At 44.8% G+C, this 22,926-nt stretch overlaps 1 protein-coding gene across 4 annotated transcripts; it reads left to right on the top strand.

Annotated features, from left to right (window-relative positions):
• Nucleotides 1–971: 971 nt before the first annotated feature.
• Nucleotides 972–5,287, top strand: LOC125520766 (uncharacterized). 4 transcript variants are annotated; one of them, XM_048685802.2, is made up of 4 exons: nt 972–1,419; nt 2,427–2,508; nt 3,324–3,464; nt 4,087–5,287. In XM_048685802.2, exon 4 carries the CDS (start codon nt 4,233–4,235, stop codon nt 4,911–4,913), a length of 681 nt encoding a protein of 226 aa, XP_048541759.1. In that variant the 5' UTR covers nt 972–1,419; nt 2,427–2,508; nt 3,324–3,464; nt 4,087–4,232; the 3' UTR covers nt 4,914–5,287. The 4 variants fall into 4 exon arrangements, with proteins under 4 accessions (XP_048541759.1, XP_048541751.1, XP_048541747.2 ...); XM_048685794.2 differs by having other exon boundaries at nt 976–1,151; nt 4,084–5,287; XM_048685790.2 differs by having other exon boundaries at nt 976–1,151.
• Nucleotides 5,288–22,926: the final 17,639 nt, after the last annotated feature.

Here is a 22,926-nt window from a genome sequence, read left to right on the forward strand (position 1 = left end):
TGATTTTGATAGAGATAAGTTCACACATTTCCCCCCAAAAATAAGAAAAACAAAAAGAAGAAAATAAAAAGAAAAGGAAAAAAAGAAAAAGGAAGAAAAGAATAGAAGGGATGTAACTAATCACATCGGGTCGATTTGTCTGGTTGGCTAATGAAGCTAACTCTATACGAGGAGTCACACCTCGAGCCACCTTTTTCAGTTTAAAATAGAAAAGTAGAGGGTACTATGGGCTGTCCCTGTAGGGATGAATTAACGAGCCACTCGTCTCGTTAAGCTCGTGCTCGTTAAGCTTAACAAGCAAAACATACTGATCGGCTCTGTTTATCAATAATTCGTTAAGCTCGCGAGCGTTCGCGAATACTCGTTAACAGGCAGTAGTCCCTTTAATTTACTTCTAATGTGTTTTTTACAAAGGAAGAAAGTGACCAGATGAGTGGGTATGCTAGTTATTGTCTCTTGTGGGCTAGGTTGGATCAATTAGAGAAATAGATGGGCTAAGGTATAAAAAAATGTTGCCACATATACAAAAAAATGTGTTTTGTTGTATTAGCGAGCTTAACAAGTTGCTCGTGAAACTCATTCGCTTGCTTATTAAGCTCGTTGAGTTTAACGAGTTAAAACATGTGCTTGGCTCTGTTCATTAAAAAATGAGCTATGAGGTTAACACAAAGTGAGCTAGCGAGCTACGAGCTTTTGGTCCAGCCTACGTCTGAGCAGGAGGAGGTGTGCACCCGTTTTGCAAAAACTGAAGTAGCGGGCGCCGTATAGGAAGCTAGCACCTTTTTTTAGCTATGGAAGCTAGCATCCATAACTGCAAGAAAAAATAATCCATAACTGCAAGGCCGTGGCCGCTTCGTGGCTCGGCCCTTCAGGGCCCGATTGTCTAAAAATAGCAGCCCTTCGGGGCCCGGGGGCCACCAACCGGGAGACCCACCCAAGCGCGCGTTGCCACGAGGGCCCATGGCCGGAGGGAATCGCACCGCGACGACGCGCCCGGTGCGGTGCGGTGTCGCCGGCGCGCGAGGGGGAGATCACACGCGTCGTCCGACGCCGACCACGGCGTCGCGTCGCGTCGCATCACGCACCCACCGCCACCGCCACCGACGCGGCACACGGCGGTGCCCTGGAGCTTTTTCCCGTTGAAATCTCAGGTCTCCGCATCCGCCCTGTCGCCTTCTCCTCGATTAATTTGGCCCGTCGCTCGGTCGTGCGGCTACCACCTCGCCTCGCCTCGCCTCACCTCAGAGTGGGCTGCGTCAGCCAGCCGGAGCCGGACTCGCGCAAAGGACGAAAGCTCCACTCCTCCCGTCTTCCGGCAGCGATCTTGGTCTGGGATGCACTACTAGCCCCGAAGAACGACGAGGTAGCATGCGCACACGGGTGGAAGATCCGGCATCCCTGCTCTGAGACGCAGCCCAGGTATTCGATGGAATTCCCCCGCGATCGATGCGCCTTCTTCCCTTTGAAACCAAGCCTGGAGTTGCTGCTGCCTCGCGCCCTTCTCAATCTGACACGACAGTGCAGATTGCGTGTGGTTGATTCCTCCTCGTGCTCTTCGGTTGACCCGTGTGGTTTTGCCTGCTTGCTTTCCATGGTTGATTTTCCGTCTGCTTGCTAGGTGCGGTCGTACTAACATGTTCATTATCGTTTGCGCTGCGCGCCCGTCTCGCCGATGCTTTGGTTTCCTGCGGCATTTTGAGGTCAATTTTTGAGCAATCATCGTTGGGTTCAAGTGTCCTACAGTGGATGGGGCGTTGCTATCACAATTAATCACGCCTAATGCAGTGCATGAATACAGGCCCTGATTTGTGCTTGCACGTTTGCAGTCTGCGGCATGTCCGCCTGAATTTAGCCAAGTATGTTCGTTCGTGGTGAAAGAGACAGCTCTAGGCCTAGTATAAAGTTTAATTATTATTCGTTTGTTGCCTTGTCTTGCCTGTGTCTTCTGACTTCCTCTACATCTTTCCCTTCAAAAAGGGTTGGTAATTGAAATTTGGAAACTGGCTGCACGAGTAGTATCAGTTATTATAGCACCTCGCACCCAAGATCAGACTATACAATACAAGATCAGGATCTTGAAAACAATAGTTCACTCTCTGAAAGGGCCTGACATCTATATTTATCTTCTGTATCTGCCTGTATGTGTTGAATTTTACTGTGCTGCAATATTGCAATATGATGTTTATGTTAAATCGCTCGCTTCTTGGACTTACTTTTGCTTTAGTTGTGTGTACAACTGTACATTATGCACTCACCAAGGTTCTCTCAGATATTCTATCCTAATAAAACACTGAATTTCATCTGAGCGTTTTTAGCACTTCCAGTATTTTCAAGGGGCATAATAATCTCTCTTGAGAGATGATTTGCATCTCAATTTTCTGATCTTTCTCTACATGCTTTCATGGCTTTTCAACTTTTATATGCAGCCCTGTCCCAAGGGGTGCTTTAATGCTCCGGTCGTACCTAATTCAGAAGGTCAGAATATCTTGGCACCCGTCCTTCCAATCGGTAAGCTAATTTTCTCAGACATGATTCCGACAACTTTCTTGCATTCTACTACCAGAAATATAGTTGCTCTCCTTTGGACATCTACTCTGGTACCCATAGTTGAGCCGAGCATGTCTGTTGGGCTTTCAAATCATGACCTTCCAAGCATATTGATGTAACTGAGGTACAGCACTACACATCAACCAGGATCGATGTGGACTAGTGCATTTATATGTTACGACTGGTTGTTGCGCTGGAAAATCAGTGTCCAGCTGTACTTTTGAGATGTACTTAGCTTCATATCAACCACCAGTTGGGAGTTAGATCTTCTCGCTCTAGTGCTCCACTGTGATCTAAAACAGTCTGAAAAACTGAAAGGGGTGACAATAAGTAAAAAAAAATCTGCCGGCAACTAGCCAGATTCTCCGTGTTTGAAATGTATGCAGTCTTATGCTCTTAGCCACTTAATTTGAACTATGCAAGACCTTTTCGATGAAAACAAAATCTAGTCTCTTAAGAACTGAAGGGAACTGTTCAGCCTTTAACATAAAATCTATACGCCAATCCACTAACGAAAAAAGAAGTATTACATATAGGATACTGAAGTGGCACAAATACAAGCCGAAAGAATTGGTTGGAAGATTTAGGAGCTTCCTGTACGGCGTCATTTTCAATAAGCTCTACTGATAGCTACGTTAGCTGTTGCGCTATCGCTGTTGCCATAATTCTTCCATGGATTCGCCTTTAATCTTACCATACTTCTAAGTGTAGGAAGTGCCATCTGTGGCCGATAGCCTTTTGTTTGTCAAGATCCTCACCTGATCAGTCTCCGACAGGTCACATTGCTTCAAGGGCATTCGCTTTCGCAGTTGCCGTGACTGGAAAAGAACAAAGGAAGTTCGAACCTGATCTTCTGAGGATTGTTGCTGCTTCTCCGCGAGGGATCATTGGTTTCCTTCAGGATCAACTGCTGACGGGTACGTAGCATGTTTTCGAGGGAGTATAATTGTGATCGAATTCTTTGGTTGGCGGCTCTAGATTGATCTTCTTCTTTAATTACCCATGCTTTTATATTTCTCCAAGAAATCAATCAATCATCATGAACACCCAGGACAAATTAAGAATAGTGTTAAAAGTGGAACCAGATTTAGAAATGCGCACCAACAGGGTCTCATTATTAGGTCTGAAACTACTCGGTGCTCTTTGGCAGAGCCTATGATCATGTACCACCTTTTAAGCAGTATGATCTTTAGCTTCGTTGCTATGATGGCTGGCCGCACTAAAAAGCATCAGGGAGAGAAAGCATACACTAATTACTAATACAAATGGGCCAAAGTCAGTAGAGACACAGACGCGTGCGCGTACTTAAACAATCGCGATAACTTGGTTTATAAAACTGAAAAACTCGTTTTGTATGACGAGGCGGGGGCATCGGCAACCGACAGCGCCTCCGTGTTCTCTGCCCAACCGAAGAGATTACAAAAATACTAAGTACGATAATAAAGCTACTAATCAAGCTCGTCCTGAATAATGTCCAAGTGGTGAAGTGGATGGTCCTTCACTCTGACTAGAAACTTTGCGGTATGGTCGTACCAGCAGCCGCTGCAGGAGGAGGCACAGCGAAGGGAAGGGAGGTGGCGGTGGGGCTCCTCATTACGGCCTTTTCCCCAGCAGCACAGCTCACTCCAGCAGCGGCAGCGACTGCAGGGAAAGCAAAGCAAAGGAGCGGCACGCCAGCCATCGCCATGGCAGAGGAGAAGAAGAAGCACAAGCACAGCAAGCACAAGGAGAAGGACAAGGAGAAGAAGGACAAGGCCGGCGGCGCGGCGGCGGCGGCGGAGGCGAGCTTCAAGCCGTGCGGCGACGTGAAGGGCATCCGCTTCGGCGGGCAGTTCATCGTCAAGTCGTTCACGGTGCGTCGCGCGTCGCCGCTGGAGCTGCTCCGGCTGCTGGACATCCCGCCGTCGTTCCTGAGCGAGCTGCAGAGCCTGCCGTTCCCGTCCACCACCGCCTACATGCCCACCAGCTTCACCATCCTGGCGCACCAGGCGTGGCACACGCTCACGCTCGGCCTCGGCACCAAGAAGTCCAAGGTGGTGCTCTTCGTGTTCGAGTCGGAGGCCATGAAGGCGGCCGTGGACCAGCTGTGGCCGGCCATGATCCCGCTCGGGGACGTGAACAAGAAGCTCATCCGCGGCCTCTCCGGCAGCGAGATGGCGCGCTTCAAGTTCAGGAAGGGGTGCCTCACCATCTACGTCTACGCCGTGCGCCGGCTGGGCGCCGCTGGCTTCGTGCGCGCCGACGACCTCAGGAGGATACTGCAGGCCGTGGTGGAGCTCAAGGACTTCCTGGACCACACCGCCATGCTCGCCATGCCCAGTCAGAGGAGCATCACCTTGCAGTCCCGGGGCACCGTGGCCCAATGATCCTGCTCCCGATCGATGGCCTCTTGCTCGATCCATTCCTGCAGCGCAGGTACTGTTATTACTGGCTCGCAATTCGCAAAGAGATGTCTGATTCTTTTGGGTTGGATTAGTTTGTTTTTTCACTGTCGGTGTTCCCCTCCCCTGCCGGGAGCTGTATAGATCTATATGTCGAGCAAAATCTTAAGCATAGAAATTTTCCCAAAGGAAATGATCTTACTCCACTTTTAGTATACTCCTGCCTCTGAAATTATCCTTCATCAATGAAGAAGCCATGTGCTCTGTTCTATGACTATGAGAGGCATTTTCATGTAGCATTGTACTACAGCAGTTGTTGCCACAGCTCTTTTTGTACAGATTTTGGAAATTGCTGTGCACACCGTCCTTTGTGTTCCTCCATGCACTCATTATTTCACAAATCCAGAATGAATTTTTTGTATGAGATTGTAAACCAGATACTGGTGTTTTTTCTTTTCTTTTTTTACTTCTTCTGGAAAAACTCTGTTGTTATTGGAGATCGGAGTTTATCCAGAAGTCCAGATTCGAGAGAGGAAAGTGAAGGGTGCAGAATCAGGGAGAAATTGGGTGCTGCTTGTCTGCTTACGTGGGAGGCAACCATCTGTTGTAGTATTGGTAGGTAGTGAGGGTGAATATATGCTCTGTTTTTCACCTGTGACGTGAAGGAGCGAACTCTGCTTCGTGCCCATATGTGGTGCTGGCCGAGGCAGATCCGCAGAGCTAGCCCTGCTCATGTGCCTTGGAATAGTGACATTATATTCTGCGCGAATGCATGCAAAAATAACCGAGTGGATACAAGAACGGTGCTACATGCTTTGACCAGGGGTTCATACCGTGGATGTGTACCGCTACCGCTAGTCGGTTTTCACTTGGGAAATATACTAGAGTAGACCGAGGACAGACGCATGTGATGGTCGTGTTGTAGCAGTTAAAGTCTGTTGGGCATCCAGGACACTCCCGGAACAGTTGAGTGACGCGATCGGTATTTAAGTGGATGAGCGACGAGCAGCGGTGCATGGGCCACCCGCCACCACGCCCATAAAATCATCAAGAAGCAAAGCCAACCTCATGATATCACTTGGGTGTTTTAGAGAAATGCTTGATCGGCGTCGTGACCTGAATAAGATCAACTCCAACGCGCCGCCCCAAATGAACGGTGTTTTTGTACGTTTGGATCGGCCGCCCACCTGGCGTTCGCTTGGTTTGAGATTTGGGTCGGTAATGCGTCTAACGCGTTGATCCATATGTGCCGACGTGGCCGGCTGACCGCCCTTTTTCATCATATAGCGCAAAATTTGCATTATTTCACAAGTAAACATATAGTCCACAACCAAATAAATATCATAATTTTACGAGCCGAATAGAAATAAAAATGTCTCGCATAATTTTGCAAGCCGAATAAAAAAGATACAACTATTGATTGTCAACATGAGCCCACATATGCTCAACTAGAAAAAAAAATGGGCGGCGACGTCGACGACGAAGGAGGCGGGCGAGGGTTTGCTGTTGGATTGAAAGAGGATGGCCAATGTGTCACCGACCAGCGGGCCAAGGAGGAGGAGAAGGCGAGCGCGCGCGCATCCGTCTCGTGTCCGCACCGACGCAAATCCGGCTTAAAAATGAGTCAGGAATCAATCGGCACGCGGACGAAAGCGGGCGCGCGTCCGTTTAGATCGGCGTATCCGCATCGATGATGGCAGTCCAACGCGCCGACCCAAACGAACGTCCGCGGACAAAATGAGTCGCCTGTTGGAGTTGCTCTAAATGTCGCTATGTACGTAGCGCCGTCCTTTGGCAGTTCGTGTATCTGTAGGTGCCCAGTGCTCGTACCCATGGACGGCGCCGTGTTTGGCCAAGCAGAGAATTAAGCGCAAGCTAGATTAGTGCTAAGATGCCCGGCTGATAGTGTGGCACTCTTTTTGCGATGATAAAACAAGAAACGAGTACGAAAGTGGGGACGATTACCTGCCTGCCTGTGTGCTAGCTCTCGCCTTTAAACAGCCGTGTCCTTGTTGATGGCTCCTGCAATTATATGCCGCCGGGACCCGACCCGAGCTGCCGGTCGGAGCAAGGAAATGCAGATCGGGAGTAGTATTTATGCACGCAGCTCATGTGGCGAGCGGTTGTCATGTTCCACCTCTCATCATTTTTGCCAGGGCCAGGGACGCCTCGCTGGTCCTGGGGTGGCAACGAGCTCTGAAGTTTTGTAATATTCATTCATGACAAGGCGATTGATTAGTTCGAATGAATTCCAAGGAGAAAGCGTAAGATTTGCGTTATAACTCTTCTACAATAGGGTCGGATGTTTTTTTCGAGCACATGATGATGCGCATGGGGTTTGCACGGGCTAAATGATGGATTATTTGACATTTTTAATTTCTTCAAGAGGCCTGAGACACGGGAACTTCCTGTCCCCGTATCTGTGTGGAGGGGGTTCTTGGCTATACTGAAGAATGCATAAAGAGAAGAGATTAAAGCATCTTCAATAGCATGTGTATATTTGGATATCTATATATTCATATAGACAATGGTCTAAAAAGATTTCTTTATATACACGTCCAGTTTTGCATCAGAACGTCTATATATAGGGACCATGACAGGTGGGTCGTCGCTGGGGAGAGGAAGAAATCATGACTGCAGTTGAGTTTAGACGACGCCTTCACAATGTCCAGGCATTGACATTGTCGAGGTCGATTTAGAGGATGTGTATATTTGGACGACCATATAGACAAGCTGTTGGACGTCTGTTTTGGGTTCACGTCGTGAAAAACGAGTATAAACATCCATATAGACAAGCTATTGGAGATGCTCTTAGTGATGTTTCTTTTGGAAGCACTGGCCCCAATGTTACACATCTTGTATTTGCCGATGATAGTTAAGATCCCTAGCAACGGAATGTGATGACTTTGCAGGGCATATTGCAGGACTACGAAGAGCCATCAGGGCTATCATGTCAACTTGCAGAAGTCGTCTATCTTCTTTGGTAAGGGTTGTGAGGCCTAGATAAAAGAGCATCTAAAAAACACTATTGCTATTTCCTCTGAGGCTCTTACAGAAAGATATTTGGGCCTGCACACGATGATGGGACGATCTAAAGATGGATGTTTCAAACATGTCAGAGAAAGTTTGAGGTCAAAATTTGTTGGGTGAAAAGGGCAAGGCTTATCCATGGTTGTGAAAGAGGTTAATCAAATGTCCTTCAAGCCACTCCTACAAATGGCCGAAGCGACACGAATCAAATGGTGAGCGAGCAACGGAATCGATCACACGGTCTATCGATCGGCTGACACCTAGAGACACCAATGACAAAACCTGCTTTCCTCAACCATATTAAAATCACAACTCAGAACATCTCCAGCAAATGATGTAAAGCAGGATTAGGGACTCAAAAAGCGTACTCCATCAGATGATGTATCTCCAAATGGTCAGCCCCATAATTTGACTCCAAGTGTTGGGGAAAAGAATTCTATGAGACCAGGTCTCACGCGAGACCCATCCTGATGAATGACACGTGACATTTACAAATCACAAAGCATCCTCCACCCCCACTTAAAATCAGGGGGGAGAGAGATTAGATGCTTTGTGATTTGTGAATGCCACGTGTCATTCATCAGGATGAGTCTCACCTGCTAACCGTGAGACCTGGTCTCATATAATTTTTTCCATGTGTTGGGTATTTGCAGCACTCCACCCTGATGCCACAAAATACATCTGTAGTCACGCGCGACCCAACTACCACGATGAAAGTTCCTGCCGCAACACCCGTCTTTCCCATGCGACCGTCAGTGGTAGGATCTTGGCTACCACCATCACCACCCTGAGTCCGTCGCCTGCCTGTCTCAGCCGCGACTCCGCCGCTTCGGATAGTCGCAACAACCCCGCCACCATCACCGATTTGCGTTCATTCGGCTAGTCACCGCCCCTCCGCTGTCCGTAATGGTCGCCGCAGTGTCTCTACTCGCCATTGAGGTCGAATAGTGGCCGCCGCCACCGAGCCAAGCCATCGCTCCTTCAGAGCTCCTGGCTTTTGGACGACACGGCAATGCAGGCTTTATCCGCAACTCCGAGCTCCTCAGCTCAACAAACCCACCCCTGATGCCGTTCCTAGCTGGCGCAGCGATGGCCACGACCCCTCCTCCTCCTTGCACACTAGGTGGTCGACGAAAAGCCTCCGTGGTAAAAAAGTTGTTTCCTTTTTCTACGACATATGATTAGATCGTAATGGAAAGTATTATATTGTACTAGATGAGTTTGTTTTAAGCTTCTTTCTGGGATGATTCCTCGTCTGAAGAGAAATATGAGATGGACGAAGATGAGGAAATTGTTTGATATTATTCATAGTTAAAGAAGTCAAATGCATTTTAAGGGACCATGATGGTGCTATAATCTTTAGTTCCCCCAGACACCTTAATTCTTGCACTGGCCTCTGGAAGCAAAAATCTTAGCTCTCTCGAAAGGTGAAAGATCATGGTGCCCCCATGTGTGGTTTTGGTAAGTGGTGACATTCTCTATGGACTAATGGTTGCCTTGAGTTATATTTGAAGGATTTTCCCATATGCATTTCTTGAAAGTTCCTGTGTTGGTTTCAAGGAGTTTATGAGATGACCAAGGTGCTATTCAAGGAATTATCCAAAGATTGGTTATGTAGAAGACATGATACAAGGTTGATCAAGACTAAGTCAAAAGCGTGAATCAAGTTGATCAATACGCAAAGCATAGAAGATGTATCGAAAGGGATCAAGTGATCCCATGGTATGGTAAGCATTATCCATTACGCTTTGTGTACCAACCCATGGTCTACATGAGAGTTCTATGCGGGGTTAGGTTGCGGTGTGCAAGTTCAAGTGAAGCATCACGAAGAGATCATGTCCTTGAGGCGATGACAAGTCCATTGTGGTGACAGTGAACTTGTGAAGATGTGCCGAAGAGTGGCTCACCCTTAGTTGATTATGTGGGAGTAATCAATTAGTCTTCATCGCTCCAGCGCAATCAAGAAAGGTGATCCAATTTGAGGAAGTCAAGATCGTCATCATGTAGCTCAAGTGGACTATGTGCAAGGCAAAGGTTTGCCCTTGATAGGTTTTCTATTTTACCGGTCTCATGGTGGTAGTTGGGAGACCGGGTTGTAGGATCGATTGTCGTACTATCAAGGGGGGCTCTCGAGTGAGTAGTTTTGATCGTATCGTTCGTAGAGAGCTCAAACCATTGCATCTTTGCATAATCTTTCTTGCTTCTTGTTTGGTGTTTCTTTATATGAGATTTGGAGGTTATGGTCATCTTCATGACAAACTCGAGTTCATCGAAAATGGAGTTCATGTGCATCTTCTATGATGTTTTCGATGTGGGAGTTTATGTTGGTTCTTCGCTGATGAAGGTTTCACCCCTCTATATCATAGGCATACTCCCCCTGCCACTTCTTGAGTTTGTCGTCATCTATCCAACAAGCTTGAATTTTCGCAATTCGAAGCTCATTTCCAGAAGTTGTGGCAGTTCTGGTTTCATTGATCTCTGTTTTCTCTGCATATGTCTTGAAGGCCTCAAGCGGCAGTACCGCTCTAGGCAGCGGTAGTACCGCTGTCCAGTTTTGCGTGTACTGCTACTGCTTCTGGGGATTGACTTTTCATGTCGGGTTTGCACGACGGTGGAATGGTAGTACGAGCGGTAGTACCGCCCGCCCACTACCGCTTCCTTCTGGACCCTCGCGCTCTCAGCGGTGGTAGGGTAGTAGTGGGTGCGCAGCACTATGACTTGTAAGCCGTAGTACCGCTCTCCGGAGCAGTAGTACCGTTGTTGTGATACTGTCACATTCCCTTGTTCCTGCCCTGCCTCTGTAGGCTCCTAAGTTGTAACCCCAGCGGTACTACCACTAGGTCGAGCAGTAGTACCGCTCCAGCGGCACTACCACCTCGTGGCTCCGCGCCATTGCACTGCTCTACGGGTTCTATCGTCCGAGCGGTAGTACCGCTCTCTGGAGCGGTAGTACCGTTTGTGCATGGGTTATGTGCATAACAGTTGGATTTGGGAGTGCCTATAAAAGGGGGTCTTCTTCCCCAATGAACCTTATCATTCTAGCTTGTGTTCTTCCCACATTGTTGACCTTCTTCGAGCTTGCTCCCAATCCCTCCATGGATTCTTACTAGTTTTCGGGGGGAAAGAGAGAGGAGATCTAGATCCACATTTTCACCAATCACTTTCTCCTCTATGTGAGGGGAACCCCTTGGATTTAGATCTTGGAGTTCTTTGTGTTCTCTTTCTTGTTCTTCCTCTCATATTCCTACATAGCTTTCGTTGCTTTGGTAGGATTTGAGTGTGAAGGACTTGGGCACTCCGTGTTCCCTTGCCATTGCATTTGGTGTATCGGTTTGAGTTCTCCACAGTGATACTGGGATGAAAGTTGAGAAGATTATTACTCTTGAATGCTTGGTACCCTGGAGTTTGTTCCTCTTGGGTGTTTGGGTGCCCTATACGGTTGATGGTGCTACAGAGCTCAATCATTGTGATGTAAAGCTCCGGACTTGCGTCGGGGTCTCCAATTAGGTTGTGGAGATTGCCTCGAGCTATTTGTACGGGTTCCGGTGACTGCCCCCAAGGGTTGCCAAGGTGTACGGGTTCGGTGCCCGCCCTAAGGGTCCCTTAGTGGAATCACAACATCTTGCATTGTGCGAAGAAGTGAGGAGATTACAGTGGCCCCAGTGGCTTTTTGGGGAGCATTGTGCCTCCACGCCGCTCCAAACGGAGATTATCATCCGCAAGGGTATGAACTTCGAGATATATCGTCGTCTCCGTGTGCCTCGGTTATATCTTACCCGAGCCTTTTACTTATGCACTTTACTATGTGATAGTCATAGTGTTTCATGTTATATATCTTGCTATCACAGTTGTTTATCTTGCTTAGCATAAGGTGTTGGTGCATATAGGTGAGCCTAATTGTTTTAGGCTTTGTGCTTGAGAAATTAAACACTAGTATTATTCCACACTTGTTCAAGCCTAAACCGTAATTATTTTAAAGCCCTATTCAATCCCTCTCTAGGCGACATCCACGATCTTTCAAAAGGTATTATGTTTGCAATTCAATGGAGCAATTTGCCAATTGATATATACAAGGATTGCACGAAGGCAATTACAATGATCAAAGGTGGAGAACGTAAAGTCCAAGTATGTTTTCTTGACTAGAGAGATCATTTCTTTGTGGGATCGTTAGCGGTATGGCTGAGAGACATTGTCGCATTACTCATATCCATCGGAGCTCTAATAGTTCTAGTCATTTCATAGCTAATTTCGATAGGCTACAATGATGTGACGCCCCTGATTTGACCGTACACTAATCATATACGTAAATGTGTACGATCAAGATTAAGGACTCACGGGAAGATATCATAACACAACCCTAGACAAAAATTAAAATAATACAAGCCTTATATTACAAGCCAGGGGCCTCGAGGGCTCGAATACACAAGAGTCAGGGGAAGCAATAATATCTGAGCACGGACATAAGTTAAACAAGTTTGCCTTAAGAAGGCTAGCACAAAAGTAGCAATGAACGAAAAGGCATGGCCTCCTGCCTGGGAGCTCCTAACTACTCCTCGAAACCGAACTCCACGTAGAAACATCCTCGGAATCCTCTAGCTCCTGGACTCCATCATATGATCGCAATAACCGGAAGGGGAAAAAGAAGTAGCAAAGCAACTGTGAGTATTCATCCAAAGTACTCGCAAGCAAGGATCTACACTACATATGCATTGGTATCAATGAAGTGGGTAGTATTTACGGACTGAACTACAAAATGCCAAAATAAGAGGGGGATAGCTAGTCCTATAGAAGACTACGCTTCTGGCAGCCTCCATCTTGAAGCATATAGAAGAGAGTAGATGGTAAGTTCACCAAGTATCATCGTATAGCATAATCCTACCCGATGATCCTCTCCTCGTCGCCCTGTGAGAGAGCGATCACCGGGTTGTATCTAGCACTTGGAAGTGTGTGTTTTATTAAGTATCCAGTTCTAGTGGTCATAAGGTCGAGGTACAACTCCGAGTCATCCTTTTACCGAGGGACACAGCTATTCGAATAGATAAACTTCCCTGCAGGGGTGCACCACATAACCCAACACGCTCGATCCCCTTTTGCTGGACACACTTTCCTGGGTCATACCCGGCCTCGGAAGATCAACACATCACAGCCCCACCTAGGCACAACAGAGAGGTCAGCACGCCGGTCTAAATCCTAAGCGCACAGGGGTCTGGGCCCATCACCCATTGCACACCTGCACATTGCATACGCGGCCGGTGAGCAGACCTAGCAACCTCCATTGCAAAGGAAGTTGTGTTATGCGGTCCAACCCGGCGCGCGCCGCTCAGTCGCTGACGTCGAGAAGGCTTCGGCTGATACCACGACGTCGAGTGCCCATAACTATTCCCGCATAGTTGGTTAGTGCGTATAGGCCAGTGGCCAGACTCAGATCAAATACCAAGATCTCGTTAAGCGTGTTATTTGAAATATCCGCGGACGCTGACCAGTGATACGTCTCCAACGTATCTATAATTTTTGATTGTTCCGTGCTATATTATATTCTGTTTTGGACATTATTGGGCTTTATTATACACTTTTATATTATTTTTGGGACTAACCTATTAACCGGAGGCTCAACCCAGAATTGCTGTTTTTTTTGCCTATTTTAGGGTTTCGCAGAAAAAGAATATCAAACGGAGTCCATACGGAATGAAACCTTCGGGAACGTGATTTTCGGAACGAACATGATCCAGAGGACTTGGACCCTAAGTCAAGCAATCAACAAGGAAGGCACGAGGTAGGGCCCCCCCAGGCGCACCCTCCATCCTCGTGGGCCCCCTGTTGCTCCATCGACGTACTCCTTCCTCCTATATATACCTACGTACCCACGGAGCCAAAACCCTAATTCCACCACCGTAACTTTCTGCATCCACGAGATCCCATCTTGGGGCCTTTTCCGGAGCTCCGCCGGAGGGGGCATCGATCACGGAGGGCTTCTACATCAACACCATAGCCTCTCCGATGAAGTGTGAGTAGTTTACTTCAGACCTATGGGTCCATAGTTATTAGCTAGATGGCTTCTTCTCTCTTTTTGGATCTCAATACAAAGTTATCCCCCTCTCTATTGGAGATCTATTCGATGTAATCTTCTTTTGCGGTGTGTTTGTTGAGATCGATGAATTGTGGGTTTATGATCAAGTTTATCTATGAACAATATTTGAATCTTCTCTGAATTCTTTTATGTATCATTGGTTATCTTTGCAAGTCTCTTTGAATTATCAGTTTGGTTTGGCCTACTAGATTGATCTTTCTTGCAATGGGAGAAGTGCTTAGCTTTGGGTTCAATCTTGCGGTGTCCTTTCCCAGTGACAGTAGGGGCAGCAAGGCATGTATTGTATTGTTGCCATCGAGGATAGCAAGATGGGGTTTATATCATACTAGATCATTGAGGGCGCGCGTTGCTGCGCCCGTCCATTTTTCCAATAGAATGATAGAAAGTTACTAAATATATAGAAAGATGAAAGAGTTAAATTCTTATTTTTAGTGAAATACTCGAACTTCTGATCCATTTTGTGCAAATGAAATACTGATCATTTTACATGACTATTATCTTCTATACTTGTCGGGAATGGCATACAGAGCTCAAAAAGGAAAAGGCACAGATCCGTCAGCAATATAAACTACACGAAGCAGTCGGCGTGTGCATTATGCAACTCTGAACAAAATTAGTGAAGTGATTGCTCTGTTGGGATCATGATAAGAGAGTTAGACTCGTAGCAGAAATCTCTATAACAAGCTATATAATGTAAATTTAAATGTGGAAAATAGTACAAACCTGAACAGAGTCGTCGTTATGTGCAAAAGAAGTCGGCGGTTCATGTGGGTGGTGGAAAAGGATGTATTCAAGTTGAGTTTGGAGTAGAGAGGTGCTATGCCTATATTGAGGATGTTCAGCTGGTTCTGAAGTTAGATAAAGAGGGATTTGTGTGCATCCTTGACCAAACTGCGGCGTTAGTGATGCAGAAGAGGACAATATAAGCGTATAGATAATAGCTCTAATCAGTAAAAATGAAGAATTAGTATAGATAACAGGCCAAGACAATGCAAATACCATTTTGTAAGCAGCCTGAAAATTGAAGCCAAACTTGGTTGTGTACATTAGAAACTAAACTATGTAAAAACTATGCAAAGATGAGTATAAATTGTTCTTGACATGGCAGCAGCTATGGAATCAATCACAGTTTTAGCTGGCTCAGTGGATATATATCAATCAGCAACACTTAAATCTGTAGCATCCTCGTTCAATCTGATGAACAAGAAAGACAGTGATGAAAGTACTGAACTAAAGATGCATCATAAGGGTATCTTATGATATAATTTGTACACGTCAATAGGTTGCAGCAATGCCCTACTCTCATGACCCGGAATAAGAAAATTATAAATGACAGGATGATCCATTTGGAAAGAGTGCCAAGAAATTGTAAACACTCTTTGTTCTGAAATACTATGCAAGGGAAAGATGATTCTAGGAATAAAAGGCACATACGGTGTAAATAACCATTCATCTAATGATCTTAAGAACCAAGGGAATGTTCATTTGAAATCATAATGTAAGAAAAAAGATATAGAGAGAACCTAAGTATCTTTATTCCACATTATAATGCAAGAGAAAAAAGACAAATGAAATAATAATTTGATGTACCACTATTTTATTGCCAAGTTGTAGAAAGATTTGCCTATATGTAGACAGTTATGCTTCTTACTCACACCCTAAGCACACGGTATGAAGTTATTGTACATATCATTAGACCATATAGCCTCTTAGAATAACATTCTTCAATCTGAAACTGCGCTTACATTACATGGTATCAAAACAAATATAAAAATGCTTCATTGGCAGAACCATTCCTGTTCCTATTATCAGTGCCCAACTGCTCACATTCTAGATTCCACCAGATAGCACAACATAAAAAATTTAAACACTGAAAATTGAAAAGGACGCACATCAATAGTACTGAAGGCCAAAATTACAATCCTTTGTACTCAGCAATCCTTGTCTCCAATTAAATGGTTTGATTTGATCATGTCATGTTTGTTGCTCCATGAATCTCCCAAGTATTCTAATTTTAGCAGCAACCAAATCCTTGCTCCAAATCCACCAAACCAAATCACATGTAAAAACAGGTGGAATCAGGGTGCGCAATCTAGACTAAGATCCAATAGTAAGCAAAAAAAAAGACAAAGTAAACAGAAATAACTGTGCGAGCAGTAGTACAGGAGAAACAAAGCAACATACATGATGCCTAGATGCAAATTGGGCATCAACACATAGTTGATGTGCCTACTTCTTAACTGATGCAGCATGCAGATGGACGACTGCGTCAATGCCGATGGTGCCAAGGACAAAGGCGGAGTTGAGAAGCAGCAAGGGCAGTGGTTGTGTATCTGTAGAAGGGGAGGCATGAGAAAATGGACGGTGGCGCCACTGATTTTTTCCCTTCAAGTTACCCATGTGGCTTGGTTCTTCCTCCTCCCAGCTATCCTTGTAGCCGGGTGGGTAACATTTTCTCTCAGCATCTGGTACTGCACCTCCACTCAGGCATAAGCCTCTTCATGGCCACTGACTGCAACATCCATCCGCGGGGTAGTCTTGTGACTATAGTGACTGATGGGATGGATGTCGTGTGACACAGACTAAGCGAATTCGCTGTATATTTCTAGTTATGTGTGCCTCCTTTTACATTGTAAATGATACTCTCACAGTCAGAACCCAATTATGCTCAAAACTTGAAGAACGAACAATCAAATTATGTTAGTTATGTTCTTTAGAAAAAAAGAGAAGAAGTGTAATAAAAAAGAGAAATTTGATCATCTTGATAAACAAAGTTATATTGAAAAAATTATATCACTAAAATTGCAAGTTCAACTAAGTGATAACCATGGTGCATTAGAACATACAAAGGAGTGGATATGCAGACTGGTAGAGAATAACTCAAGAGCTAGCATTTGATTTTAGACACATAAAATTTAGTTTCTTGTCTTCTTGGAGGAGTGATCTCAATTCACAATTTGAGCGCCCATTTTGGGCAGATAAAACCACCTGAGAAGCATATGCCAAGCCAAAAGAAAAACCTTACTTTCTTAACACGGAACAAACCAACCCTAATCATCCCTAATGTCTTATGCTTAGTCCTCCTTATGCATTTCAGATTTATAGTGTAACTATTACCTGGCCAGGAGGCGATTCATGCAGTAGCATAGCACGAAGAACACTTGGCGGCTGTCTAGAGACATGTCCTCTTGTGCAGATCCTTCCATCATCTCCGGCCTGAGTTATGGGGCACCGATCGAGATAACTGACCTCTTTGTGCAGTTGCTGGAGCACCATGGAGAAGAAGAGGCTACCCAATGGTAGCCCCTGAAGCCAAGAAGAACAGGGGAGGGATGATTAGGAGTCCCTGCACCGATAATCGCCATCATTCCTCAATGTTGCTTGTCTCGAGCTCTCCTCTTCTGCAGGTAGCCGCCCTCGCTGCTCACCCCATCGGACCCTCATGAGCTACCTAGCCGTGTGCGCCGCTCCAACCTTCCTGATGGGAGAGATTGGAGGAGGAGGAGCAATGAGGAAGAGAAGAGAACGGGGGAAGAGGAAAAAGAGAGATGAGAGGAGCGCACCAATTCAACTCCCTCAGCAAGGCCGCGATGCCCGCGTCGCTGAGATGTAGGAGAACGTCGTGCACGCGCTGCGACGAGGAGTGGTCGGTGCAGAAGGCGACCCACTGGTTTGGGACGTGCGTCGGCGGCGGTGACTCGTCCACCATCGCCTTCTTGTTCTTACCGTCGGCCGGCCCCTCGTGCGTGTCAGACGTGTACCTGCCGGCGGGGGTGCCTTTTGTCGCTTGAGTGAGAGAGGAACGTCGTCACTGGAGGTTGGCGTCGACAGTGGCGGCGGCGGCGAGGGGAGGTCGGGGAAAGAGAGACGAAACAAGATGGGCGTGCTTGCGGGCTTCGAGGGGTTGAATCGGCTTCGAGTGTAAACAGGCCCGATTAACCAGAGGCCACCGTTTTTTCTACCGGAGTAGCAGCCCCTTAGGACAGCGGCCCAGTTAGCGAGAAACTGAGCATCGGACCATGTCAGCCTTCCCAAATTGTCACGGGAGTAGCGGCCCAATAGGCTAGCGCTTGGTGGTAGCGATCGAAGCTACCAGGCGCGAGATTCCGAGCTAATCGCACGACCGAAAATGACTGAAACTGACGATCGAATGGTCAGGAATGCTAATGGCCTGAGAGGGCTGGGAGGGTGCTCAGTTATAATATATCTAAATTGCATGCGTTTATCCCTCTACATCATGTCATCTTGCTTAAAGCGTTACTCTGTTCTCTTAAACTTAATACTTTAGATGCATGCTGGATAGAGGTCGATGTGTGAAGTAATAGTAGTAGATGCAGGCAGGAGTCGGTCTACTTGTCTCGGACATGATGCCTATATACATGATCATACCTAGATATTCTCATAACTATGCTCAATTCTGTCAATTGCTCAACAGTAATTTGTTTACCCATCGTGAAATACTTATGCTCTTGAGAGAAGCCACTAGAGAAACCTTTGGCCCCGGGTCTATTTTCCATCATATTAATCTTTCAATACTTAGTTATTTTTATTGCCTTTTATTTTACTTTGCATATTTTCTTTCTCTTTATCAAAAAATATCAAAAATATTATCTTATCATATCTATCAGATCTCACTCTCGTAAGTGACCGTGTAGGGATTGACAACCCCTTATCGCGTTGGTTGCGAGGATTTATTTGTTTGTGTAGGTGCGAGGGACTCGTGTGTGGCATCCTACTGGATTGATACCTTGGTTCTCAAAAACTGAGGGAAATACTTATGCTACTTTGCTGCATCACCCTTTCCTCTTCAAGGGAAAACCAATGCAAGTGCTCAAGAGGTAGCAAGAAGGATTTCTGGCGCCGTTGCCGGGGAGGTCTACGCAAAAGTCAGCATACCAAGTACCCATCACAAACCCTTATCTCCCGCATTACATTATTTGCCATTTGCCTCCCGTTTTCCTCTCCCCCACTTCACCCTTGCCGTTTTATTCGCCTTCTCTTTTCCGCTCACCTTTCTTCCGCTATGTCGGAATCAAAAAGGGTTGGGAGTTCTCTCCCGAGTTTTAGTGCTTTGGACAATCCTTCTATTCTCGCTAAACTCAAAAATAAAGATGCTATGGAAAGACCTACCGGAGTTATCAATGAGAATCTTAATAATTTTGATGAAAATGATTCCAGAAATTTTCGTTATTTACTTGATGAATCTTTGAAAGATGCTTGGGATAGACTATTAAGGATCAGGGCTAGCTATGTGCCTCAATACCAAATTGAAATTTACTTAAAAAGCTTTTATGTTGCCCTACCTTCTTATTTTAAGCATGTCCTAGATTCTATATTTGAAGAAGGTTTTCTTGAAGGGGATGCCGTAGACACTTATGAAAAGATGAAAACCATATTTGGGCACCCCATGAATGAGAAAGTTGAATCTACATCTCTTTTGCTCTCTTACCAAAACGAATCTATCAAAGAGATGAAGGCTAACTTAGATACAAATTTCCGTAACGTACTTAATCTTTCTTCTACCATTAATAGCCATGTGCTTTATCAAAATAGAAAGATTAATTTCATAGATAGCAAGTTTTCTCTTTTCTTCCCTAAAACCAAAGATGGCAATACCTAGATCTATCCTTGCTTTTATGCCTAGCTAGGGACGTTAAACGATAGCGCTTGTTGGGAGGCAACCCAATTTTATTTTTATTCCTTGCTTTTTGCTCCTATTTAGTAATAAATAATTTATCTAGCCTCTGTTTTGTTTGTGTTTTTTGTGTTTAATTAGTGTTTGTGCCAAGTAGAACCGTTGGGAAGACTTGGGGAAAGTCTTTTTAATCTTGCTGTAAAAACAGAAACTTTAGCGCTCACGAGAATTGCTTCCATTTTTATTTGGAAAGGGATATTTAGTTAATTATTTTTGCATATGATTAATAGATAAATTCCTCACGTCCAGAAATTTGTTTTAGAATTTTTTTGGGTTCCAGATCTTGCGTTAGCTACAGATTACTACAGACTGTTCTGTTTTTGACAGATTCTGTTTTTCGTGTGTTGTTTGCTTATTTTGATGAATCTATGGCTAGTAAAATAGTTTATAAACCATAGAGAGTTGGAATACAGTAGGTTTAACACCAATATAAATAAAAAATGAGTTAATTACAGTACCTTGAAGTGTTGTTTTGTTTTCCTTCGCTAACGGAGCTCACAAGATTTTCTACTTTAAGTTTTGTGTTGTGAAGTTTTCAAGTTTTGGGTAAAAGATTTGATGGATTATGGAATAAGGAGTGGAAAGAGCCTAAGATTGGGGATGCCCATGGTACCCCAAGATAATCTAAGGACACCTAAAAGCCAAAGCTTGGGGATGCGCCGGAAGGCATCCCCTCTTTCGTCTACTTGCATCGGTAACTTTACTTGAAGCTATATTTTTATTTACCACATGATATGTGTTTTGCTTGGAGCGTCTTGTATTATTTGAGTCTTTATTTGTTAGTTTTCCACAATCATCCTTACTGTACACACCTTTTGAGAGAGACACACATGATTCGGAAATTGTTAGAATACTCTATGTGCTTCACTTATATCTTTTGAGCTATATAGTTTTTGCTCTAGTGCTTCACTTATATCTTTTAGAGCACGTCGGTGGATTTATTTTATAGAAACTATTGTTCTCTCATGCTTCACTTAGATTATTTTGAGAGTCCTAAAAAACAGCATGGTAATTTGCTTTAATTATGTTAGGCATTCAAGATTAATAAAAAATTTCTTATGAGTGTCTTGATAATTGTTTTGAGATATGGAGATGGTAGTATTAGAGTCATGCTATTTGAGTAGTTGTGATTTTTTTTGAGAAATACTTGTGTTAAAGTTTGTGATTCCCGTAGCATGCACGTATGGTGAACCGTTATGTGATGAAGTCGGAGCATGATTTATTTATTGATTGTCTTCCTTATGAGTGGCGGTCGGGGACGAGCGATGGTCTTTTCCTACCAATCTATCCCCCTAGGAGCATGCGCGTAATACTTTGCTTTGATAACTTGTAGATTTTTGCAATAAGTATATGAGTTCTTTATGACTAATGTTGAGTCCATGGATCATACTTTTCTTCCTTCCACCATTGCTAGCCTCTCTAATACCGTGCACCTTTCGCCGGTATCATACACCCACCATATACCTTCCTCAAAACAGCCACCATACCTACCTATCATGGCATTTCCATAGCCATTCCGAGATATATTGCCATGCAACTTTCCACCGTTCCGTTTACTATGACACGCTCCATCATTGCCATATTTCTTTGCATGATCATGTAGTTGACATCGTATTTGTGGCAAAGCCACCGTTCATAATTCTTTCATACATGTCACTCATGAGTCATTGCACATCCCGGTACACCGCCGGAGGCATTCATATAGAGTCATATCTTGTCCTAAGTATCGAGTTGTAATTCTTGAGTTGTAAGAAAATAAAAGTGTGATGATCATCATTATTAGAGCATTGTCCCAGTGAGGAAAGGATGATGGAGACTATGATTCCCCCACAAGTCGGGATGAGACTCCGGATGAAAAAAAAGAGGCCATAAAAAAGAGAAGGCCCAAATAAAAAAATTATGAGAGAAAAAGAGAGAAGGGACAAAGCTACTATCCTTTTACCACACTTGTGCTTCAAAGTAGCACCATGATCTTCATAATAGAGAGTCTCCTATGTTATCACTTTCATATACTAGTGGGACTTTTTCATTATATAACTTGGCTTGTATATTCCAATGATGGGATTCCTCAAAATGCCCTAGGTCTTCGTGAGCAAGTGAGTTGGATGCACATCCACTTAGTTCCTTTTGTTGAGCTTTCATATACTTATAGCTCTAGTGCATCCGTTGCATGGCAATTCCTACTCACTCACATTGATATCTATTGATGGGCATCTCCATAGCCCGTTGATACGCCTAGTTGATGTGAGACTATCTTCCCCCCTTTTGTCTCCTCGACGACCACCATTCTAATCCACCTAAAGTGCTATGTCCATGGCTCACGCTCATGTATTGCGTGAAGATTGAAAAAGTTTGAGAACACCAAAAGTATGAAACAATTGCTTGGCTTGTCATCGGGGTTGTGCATGATTTAAATACTTTGTGTGGTGAAGATAGAGCATAGCCAGACTATATGATTTTGTTGGGATAACTTTCTTTGGCCATGTTATTTTGAAGAGACATAATTGCTTAGTTAGTATGCTTGAAGTATTATTATTTTTATGTCAATATTGAACTTTTATCTTGAATCTTTCGGATCTGAATATTCATACCACAATTAAGAAGAATTACATTGAAATTATGCCAAGTAGCATTCCACATCCAAAATTCTGTTTTTATCATTTACCTACTCGAGGACGAGCATGAATTAAGCTTGGGATGCTTGATACGTCTCCAACGTATCTATAATTTTTGTTTGTTCCATGCTATATTATATTCTGTTTTGGACATTATTGGGCTTTATTATACACTTTTGTATTATTTTTGGGACTAACCTATTAACCGGAGGCCCAGCCCAGAATCGTTGTTTTGTGCCTATTTTAGGGTTTCACAGAAAAATAATATCAAACGGAGTCCAAACGGAATGAAACCTTCGGAAACGTGATTTTTGGAACGAACATGATCCAGAGGACTTGGACCCTACGTCAAGCAATCAACGAGGAAGGCACGAGGTAGGGGGGAGCGCCTACCCCCCCCCCCCCCCCCAGGCGCACCCTCCACCCTTGTGGGCCCCCCGTTGCTCCACCGACGTACTCCTTCCTCCTATATATACCTACGTACCCCAAAACTACCAGATACGGAGCCAAAACCCTAATTCCACCGCCGTAACTTTCTATATCCACAAGATCCCATCTTGGGGCCTTTTC

Source organism: Triticum urartu, chromosome 1A (assembly GCF_056163025.1).
Source record: "Triticum urartu cultivar PI428250 chromosome 1A, HENAU_Tu73, whole genome shotgun sequence".
NCBI lineage: Eukaryota > Viridiplantae > Streptophyta > Magnoliopsida > Poales > Poaceae > Triticum > Triticum urartu.